This window comes from Pygocentrus nattereri, chromosome 3 (assembly GCF_015220715.1).
Source record: "Pygocentrus nattereri isolate fPygNat1 chromosome 3, fPygNat1.pri, whole genome shotgun sequence".
Classification (NCBI taxonomy): Eukaryota; Metazoa; Chordata; class Actinopteri; order Characiformes; family Serrasalmidae; genus Pygocentrus; species Pygocentrus nattereri.
Window position 1 is genome coordinate 31363031 of NC_051213.1, and position 9156 is coordinate 31372186.

The 9156-nt window shown below is 40.5% G+C and overlaps 1 protein-coding gene across 2 annotated transcripts in view; it reads right to left on the reverse strand.

Moving 5' to 3' along the window:
• Positions 1–4586, reverse strand: part of arhgap28 (Rho GTPase activating protein 28) — a 40009-nt gene extending 35423 nt beyond the window's left edge. For both annotated transcript variants that reach the window (XM_017706833.2, XM_017706832.2), the window contains exon 1: positions 4334–4586. In XM_017706833.2, coding sequence (XP_017562322.1) covers positions 4334–4455 — 122 coding nt within the window. In that variant the 5' untranslated portion in view covers positions 4456–4586. The remainder of the gene's footprint in view (positions 1–4333) is intronic.
• Between the last annotated feature and the right edge of the window lie 4570 nt (positions 4587–9156).

Consider the following 9156-nt stretch of genomic DNA (forward strand, 5'->3'; position numbering starts at 1 on the left):
CAGCTCAAATACTTGGGGTAATCAGTGGAGATGAAGGATGAACATTAGATGAGGAATTATGACTCAGTTCGGATTAAAAGAAAAAGCAAAGAAACCATGATTCAGGTTTGTCTCTAGACATGCAAACCTTATGCGAAAAGCACAAATTGTTTCAATGCAGAAACGACAGAATATTGCGCAAAAATATGACTAAATTAGCTTATTTTCAAAACCAAAAATAAACAAATTTGACCTGTTCAGAGTGCAGATAAAGATGTATATGAACTATAGTTTAATCTTACTGCTCAAGTCTGTATTTCTTATGTGTGCAATAGTTCGATTTAGAGGGGCCTCCAAAATGCTGTTGCCCAGGAGACTCGCAAGACCATGATCTGGCCATGTTTGGGAGATACAGGATTTTGTGTTGACAGTGACCATATACTTCTATTAGTGCTTTAGCTTATACTAAAACCAGGTACATCTAACTTCCACAACCTGTGAATTACACAAACAGGTTATCTGAGGTCTATTGTCCACTGAATTTACCCTCTATTGTTGTGAGTGCCAGCTCAGGGATGTCAGCTGCCAGAACACATGCATGTTGACTGTATATTGCCCTCAGAGAGGAACCATGACATGACCGTGTCATACCTCAGCCTGCTGCCAAGAAACTGCCATGGCAGTCACATTTCTGCTTCCTCTCGCTGGACGGAACAATGGGAGCAGCCACAAGGCTGCACCATAAAAATATCAGAAGCGAAACAAAAGACAGTTTACAAGGAGAACAACAACTTCCCCATGTTATATTCCAGAAGAAACATGTAGTGTAAATAATAATAATAAATAATAACAATACATTAAAATCCTAAAATCCTAAGAGAAAATCCAAAACAGAAAGGGGTACAAGCACCACAGGTGCTGTAACTCTATTGCCTTTTTACTAGGATGCAGGAAGAAATCTTTTTTGTTTTCTTCTCAGCTGGGAGTGCGGACAAAAATAAAAATATGAAAGGTATGACAACGACATTCGGGGTCATTGCTTCAGTATAGAAATCCTTTGTTTACCACCAGTGTAAGGAAACTTCAAACACATTTTTGACATAATTTGAAAATGTTATGTCTTTTCCATTGTGTTAACATCTCATCAATCAAGTGGATTGAAATGGAAGACAGAAATGGTTCAAAATCATTAGGTGTAAAAACTTATATTAACATATTTTAAAGCCATTTTTCTTCTCTGATAAACTTTCCATTTGGGAACTAGTTTGTTATGACAGTAACAATAAAATCAACCAATAATTTATTAATTAAATCTTAACAAAAGACTTTGGGGTCCAAACACCACAGATGCTGGAAGTATGTTACTTTTCAATTATATAAAAAAAAGAGGTCTTTCTTTCTTTCTTTTCAGTTGGGAGTGCTAACAAACATCAAGATATAAATAGTATGACAACGATATTTGGTGTCATTGATCCAGAAGGCCATTGGTGACCTCCAGTATAGGGAAACTTATCACATTCTTCATGCTGCCAATGAGCACTGTGTCAGAGAGGATGACTTTCATTCACAAATGACAAAAGCCACATTCATCTACAGACACCCGAGTACCAGGGGTCAGCTTTGTGTGCGAGACAAAACTGAATAGAGGGAGCTTTGGAAATGATCCAACTTGTCACCCAAATGCAAACACGTGCCACCACTAAAGCCGATGTCTATGCCAGAGGCACACACATACACCCAGGCTCAGAGTTGATATGGACTGTGTTTAAGTGTGTGTGCCAATGTGGTCTGAGCTATTTTGCATGGCAGCCATCTAGGGGATTTCATTCTTTCAGAGAAAAAAAAAAAAAAAAACAGGTAAGGAGATTAATAAAGGAGCCATACCAACCACATACCTCACAGATTATCTTAGCCTTCAAAGAGCCTTTTTAAAACTTCAGACCACAGCTGTCAAATACGAGGTCAAACATGGACACAGCCAATCAAAAGCACAACATGTTGCTCAGCCTATGAAGCTGACTAGCTACTTTTCACTTTTATTCTGATCAGCCTTGATCTGTGTCTGACTCTTGTTGCTGTAGGGCTTGAGTTTTCATAATGCAACTGTCATATTGAGTGTTCCCTTTCATGTTTCCAGAGACCTGTCCTCTCCCTTTATACAGTCTCTGTTCTTAGGTATGGTTAATTTGTCCCTCTTCAAATTCTACCTCTTTCCTGCACCCATGAGCAGAAGAGTAGAATAAAAACAGAAACAGTCATGCAACTTGATCATGTGAGCTTGTCAGAACAAAGCACAAGGTTAAGAGTTCCATGTTTAGCTAATGAAATAAATCAACACAAGATGAAGGATGACTGCCTCGGCCTTGATAGCACAATAGTCAGGACCTCCCATGTACATGTTTTTTTTCCTGCAGAGTAAACTGACTTGACTGTGTCCTGTGAAGTGTAAATATTTAAGACATAAAGGCTCCCCCTAATCACTCTCAGCATAATACAGAGAGAGAGAGAGAGAGAGAGAGAGAGAGAGAGAGAGAGAGAGAGACAGAGAGAGAGAGAGAGAGAGAGAGAGAGAGAGAGAGAGAGAGAGAGAGAGAGAGAGAGACACACACAACACAAATGTGCTTTACCTGTGACATTAAGAGTGAGAAAGACACAGAGACAGAGAAAATAGAGAGGGAAAGAGGAAAAAAGAGAAAGAGAGAAGGAAAGAGAAAGAAAGAAAGAGAAAGCAAGACAGAAAGAGAGAAAGAGAAAGAAAGAGAGAAAGAGAGAAAAAAATTGAGAGCAATATAATGAAATAGCGAGAAGAGAGAAAGAAAGAAAAAAGAAACAAAGAAAAAATGAGCGCAATATAATGAGAGAGAGAGAGAGAGAGAGAGAGAGAGAGAGAGAGAGAGAGAGAGAGAGAGAGAGAGAGAGAGAGAAATTGAGATCAAGAGAATGAAATAGCAAGCAAGAAAGCAAGAAAGTAAGCAAGAAAGAAAGAAAGAGAATGAAATAGACAGAATGAAAGCCACAAACAAACAATGAAAAGACCACCCTGTCGCTGCCTGACTCTGGCATCTCTCTGTGCTTATGTCATCTTCTGATGAGATGCACGAGGAAGACTGACCAATCAGAGCTGGCAGAGAGTCACTCACTGAGGACACTCACTCTCACACTCTCACACACTACAACTTCTTTATTCACACAGTGTAGAAACACAGAGTGTGAGAGCAGAGTGAGAGCAGAGTGAGAGCAGAGTGAGAGCAGAGTGAGAGCAGGCCTTCTGTCTTAATGTAGGACTTACAGCCTTGTATCTTTTGTCTTTTTGTTCCTCACCCAAACCCAAAAACATTAGCCACAGTAAACAACAACGTTAAGGCAGCTTCACTCTATTCAGGTTTCTATTCATGCGGTCCCAGAGGAGGAACAGCCAGTCTCACTGTGACTATGACCACTAGGAATAGATGACAATACTGTTAGCATTCCTTTATCCATATTTATGACATCCATATTATGATTTGATCGATACTTCTTGTCAGTATGTTGCTGCTGTTTCTGCAACATAGTTTCTGTATTTAATATTTATCAGAGGCGTTTATTCTTATATGTTCTGGACCAGCGGGCTGATTTAAGTAGTACATATATTGCACTGATATTAAAAAAATGACATTGCAGTAAATTCAGCACAAATACATTATAAATCCTCAGGCCACACTCTGCACAGTAATGCAGCTCCTCTTTCTGCACCACTGTGAGAACTGATCTAAAAACACCTCAGAGAACACATGATTATGGCACTAAGTGGCGGCGCTATGTAGAATAACGAGCGCAGCAATTCACGACTGAATTTTGCATAAGTGAAATAATCAGGTCAGCACATTTCTACAGGCAGCTCAGTCTGCAGACAGTGCATTAGAGTCGCTGCCCCGCGGTGGACAGCTGCTGGGGGAGGACACAGCTGGGTCAGCTGGCTCAGGCTGTCACACATCATGGTGGGCAATGTGGGGGGGAAAGATGGGTGAATGGTCACTGTCTACTGAATACTGCAGAGCATTACCACGCCATAACCACCGTGTTCAATCTGATAAGACATAACACATTCAGTGAAGGCAGCTCGTTCCTGCTCTCTGGCATTTGGGTTGCTGGTAAATTCAGGCCCTCGTTCTGTTTCCTTGGCAATCCAACAGCAACCTGAGCGACTTCTGTCATTTAACAAGACTCGCCTCGTCCTTTCAATTACAAACTGAGACTCGCCGACAACATCGAGAACACACCACAACTTACTTCAGACCTCACATCACCTAAAAACTTAACCTACTAGCCTGAGAAACTCGAGCCGCACTGTGTCAGGGTGTCAGTGTAGCTTTACCTGCTAACGGGAGAGTGAGTGGTCGCGAGCGGCGCATAGCTCTCCTCCGCCAGATGAATCCTGGAAGGAGTGAATGAATGGTAGGCGGTCAAAACGACGCTTCCCGAGTCTTTTAGATCCATATCGTTGCATTAGAAACACGCTAAAGAAAAGAAAAGACCAGACTACATCAGACCAGAGGTCTCTGCAGTCTTATACCAAATGCACGCCACAAAAAGTAAACAAAGCCATTTATCTCTCCGGTCGCCAGCGCTCATGCTGCACTCACACGCGATTGGCTAAAAGCAGAGAAGCGCTGAGCCTCAAGTCCAATCAGAGACGGGATTTCCTGCATATATTATAAGCGTATTATTTCTGCCGAAGTTAAGGGAAATTCCACCGACTTTTACAAATTTTGGTAAAATGCGAAGACAAAGGCATTCTAAAAGGTCTAAATTTGAAATGGTGCGAAATGACCACAGAACCTTCATGTCGTATTCTTCATGTATTTTAAATACATTTTGGCCCGAACCAAACAATGTGTTAACTAGTTTCTCTAGAAGCTTTTCACACCTCTGACTGAACTACGGAGAATTTTTGAAAAATCAGTGTAATCCCCCTTCATTGCTGGAGTGATTGAATGCACAGAGATCCTGTGCTGTACACTTGAACACATTGTTTACCTGTTTTGTATTTCTTCCATCTATTAGTTCCATTTGAATTATGCATGCAGATGAGCCCCCTACATTCATTAAGAAAGGAGATATAGCTTTGTATACCTATCAATCAGAGCCTAGCTGCTTCATGATGACCGCTGCCCCTGGTCATTGACCTTTGTTATGTGGGTCTTCCCTGTCTCAGATTACAGGGAAGTCACATTCAGTGTGAGGTCCTCTTCAATAATTAATATGGCATTGACAAAAAGGGGTATTTTCCATTTTTGCTGCCGTTCATGCCCCACTGTGTGTTGACAGACAGACTATAGAGGAAGAAATCACCTGTATAGAAGATTGAGACAGTCTCAGCAGATGCCACAGGATTATATAACAGTAGATTTTTTTAGCTTTATGGCTAACTTCAAATGCTGGCTGCAGGATTAATTTGGGTGTAATTTATCTGAGCATGAATATTACATTCTGTGTGCTTCATAAACAAAACTGATAGTGCGTACAGTCAGTTCTTCCAGTGTGATGGCACACACGTCACATCATGTGCGACCCAAGGGCCTGCATGAGAGGGAACAACCACTAGTCTCCCATGCCTCCTGACACACATGATGTACATCTCTTCTCAGATCTACTGGATCTCCCATAACTCCCTGGAGACTCTTCACACTCAGGTGGACTGAGCCACTCATTTCAGCACAGCTGCCTGTTAGGCAGGTTTTAGTCACAGATTACCATGATCTACATTCATACACAACAGTTCAAAAGATTGGTATCACTGTTAAAAGTTTGGATTCATTGTTTTTAATGACATAAAAGCAACTTGCTTGCCGATAAAGACATATCAGGATTCTAATACACTAATCTTGTGAAACTTCACACGTTTCAAATAACTAGCAGGACATCATTTTGATGTTCCAAAATTTTAATGTCTCCAGAATGATGAGCAGAGGTAAAAAGAAGGCTGCGAAGCATCAATCAAAAGGTTGTAATATTATTAATGCACCATGCGGGTCATTAAGATAACATGACGTAGATTATCACAGTGTTATTTATCATTTATCGTTCAAAGGCTGAATTGATTTCCAGTCAAAACAGACTTTGATCACCAGTTCTTCATTTTCAGGAGATGTTTCTCAGGAAACTAGAAAAGAATAAAGAAGCCACAGGTGTTTTCAGAACAAAGGACTGACCACCCCAGTCCAGACCTCAACAGCACTGAATGTGTTTGGATGACTTGCATTGTGAGAAACAAAAAGTGCAACCAGCTTCTATGACTGAACTTTGGAGATGTGGCAAAATATCCCTGCAGATTTTTTTGAAAACTGAAAGATAGTCTCCTAAAAAGAATGGAAGCTGGAAGACTAAACATTGAAAAAGTAGTAACTGTATTTAGTATAATCCTCTGTGAAATGTATATTCTCTTAGATCTAAAACCCCTTATGCTTTCTACTTCATCTACATGCTGTAAGCTTTTGCTGGGTACAAAATAACAAATAGCATCAATACGTCAAATGAGTCAAAACCTTTTACTGCAGGATGTTAGCTTGTTTGAACCTTTTAATCAGATCAGATTATTTGCAGTGAAATCTGATACTAGATATGAAGAATCTGATGCACTTATGAGCAAAGATTTTGCCAAATGCAAGGATATGTCCACTTTAATATTCATAGACAAGAAACGTCTGAAAGAAAGAGGTCGCATGAGGAAGGGCATCAAGCCCCTAAAGTCTTGGGCATAGCTCTGTCACTTTTCACACCGCATGCATTATGGCACTGATGCCCTGAGTCATAAGGGAGATGATCTTACCATCTTATCTGTGTGGGCAGATTGTGAAAACATGCACAAACAGGCCATGACACTTTGACCTGGTAACCAAGCAGGGGGTCAGAAACACTCACTCAGAGACCAGCATGGGCAGAGACAGTATAAAAGGAGGAGACAGTTCATTGGTTGACATCTGGGTTGCGTAGCTTATTTCAGCTAAAGATCACAGCCAAAGACAAATTATTTACACAGATTTTTGCTAATCAGTCTCAATGATTTCAAATATGCTTTTGCAATATGTTTCAGTTTTATGGGTCTCTTCTCATTCAAGTAGATAAGAACATGAGCTGTAATTGGAAATGACTACCCAGACCTGTTGCCAAGATAGATTTTCCCATGAAGACTTTCACATGGGTGAAGTTTACTGACACATACTGAAACTTAAAACGACTCCCTGTCCATAAACACAGAGTTCTCTATTGAATCTCTAGACTGGCCTTCTTGGCTTTCTAATATATGAGCAAGTCTTAATTTTAAAGAAATCTTTAAAACACTAACAATTAATGAAAGAAAACAGTCACCAGTTAGCATGATGCAAATAATATGAAGCCTGTTACCTTTCATTCGTTATTATACATGTTAGTGTTTTTGGTCAATCTATCAAGGCATCTTTTAAGGAGTCCTAACACCCCCTCTAAATGAGGCACACCTACTTAATGATGAGAAGAAGCCCAGTAATTTACTGCAGCCTAACCACAGCTCATTACAGCCTCAAACCCCTTACGATAATTAAGATCAGCCTGACTCATTATCATCTTCAAACTGCAGCGCTTCCAGAAATACACCTGCAAGGTCAATGCAGAGCTGTTGCATTCTTAAGAAGACAGGTAGGTGTTGAACTGTGCAAAATTCAGAGACTACCCATCATTCCATTATTTTCCAGTCAAAATGGCCATTTGGTACAAGTTATGCATTTTTACTTATATTTCAGGATACATAAGATAATCCACTTGGATAAGGAAAGGGAAATTCAAAGGAAAATTTGGAACGGGAAAACATGAGTTCACAAAATGATTAAAAGATACAGAGTAGATGGGATTCCAAACAACTGTGCAAGACCCCAACACTCCTTTTAATATACAGTGGGTTGCAAAAGTATTCAGCCCCCTTGAACTTTTCAACCTTTTGCCACATTTCAGGCTTCAAACATAAAGATATGAAATTGTAATTTTTTGTGAAGAATCAACAACAAGTGGGACACAATTGTGAAGTGGAACGAAATTTATTGGATATTTTAAACTTTTTTTAGAAATAAAAAACTGAAAAGTGGGGCGTGCAATATTATTCGGCACCTTTACTTTCAGTGCAGCAAACTCACTCCAGAAGTTCAGTGAGGATCTCTGAATGATCCAATGTTGACCTAAATGACTGATGATGATAAATAGAATCCACCTGTGTGTAATCAAGTCTCCGTATAAATGCACCTGCTCTGTGATAGTCTCAGAGTTCTGTTTAAAGCGCAGAGAGCATCATGAAGACCAAGGAACACACCAGGCAGGTCCGAGATACTGTTGTGGAGAGGTTTAAAGCTGGATTTGGATAGAAAAAGATTTCCCAAGCTTTAAACATCTCAAGGAGCACTGTGCAAGCGATCATATTGAAATGGAAGGAGCATCAGACCACTGCAAATCTACCAAGACCCGGCCGTCCCTCTAAACTTTCAGCTCAAACAAGGAGAAGACTGATCATAGATGCAGCCAAGAGGCCCATGATCACTCTGGATGAACTGCAGAGATCTACAGCTGAGGTGGGAGACTTTGTCCATAGGACAACGATCAGTGGTACACTGCACAAATCTGGGCTTTATGGAAGAGTGGCAAGAAAAAGCCATTTCTCAAAGATATCCATAAAAAGTCTCATTTAATGTTTGCCACAAGCCACCTGGGAGACACACCAAACATGTGGAAGAAGGTGCTCTGGTCAGATGAAACCAAAATCGAACTTATGTTTGGCGTAAAAGCAATACAGCTCATCACCCTGAACACACCATCCCCACTGTCAAACATGGTGGTGGCAGCATCATGGTTTGGGCCTGCTTTTCTTCAGCAGGGACAGGGAAGATGGTTAATATTGATGGGAAGATGGATGGAGCCAAATACAGGACCATTCTGGAAGAAAACCTGTTGGAGTCTGCAAAAGACCTGAGACTGGGACGGAGATTTATCTTCCAACAAGACAATGATCCAAAACATAAAGCAACATCTACAATGGAATGGTTCACAAATAAACGTATCCAGGTGTTAGAATGGCCAAGTCAAAGTCCAGACCTGAATCCAATCGAGAATCTGTGGAAAGAGCTGAAAACTGCTGTTCACAAACGCTCTCCATCCAACTTCACTGAGCTCGAGCTG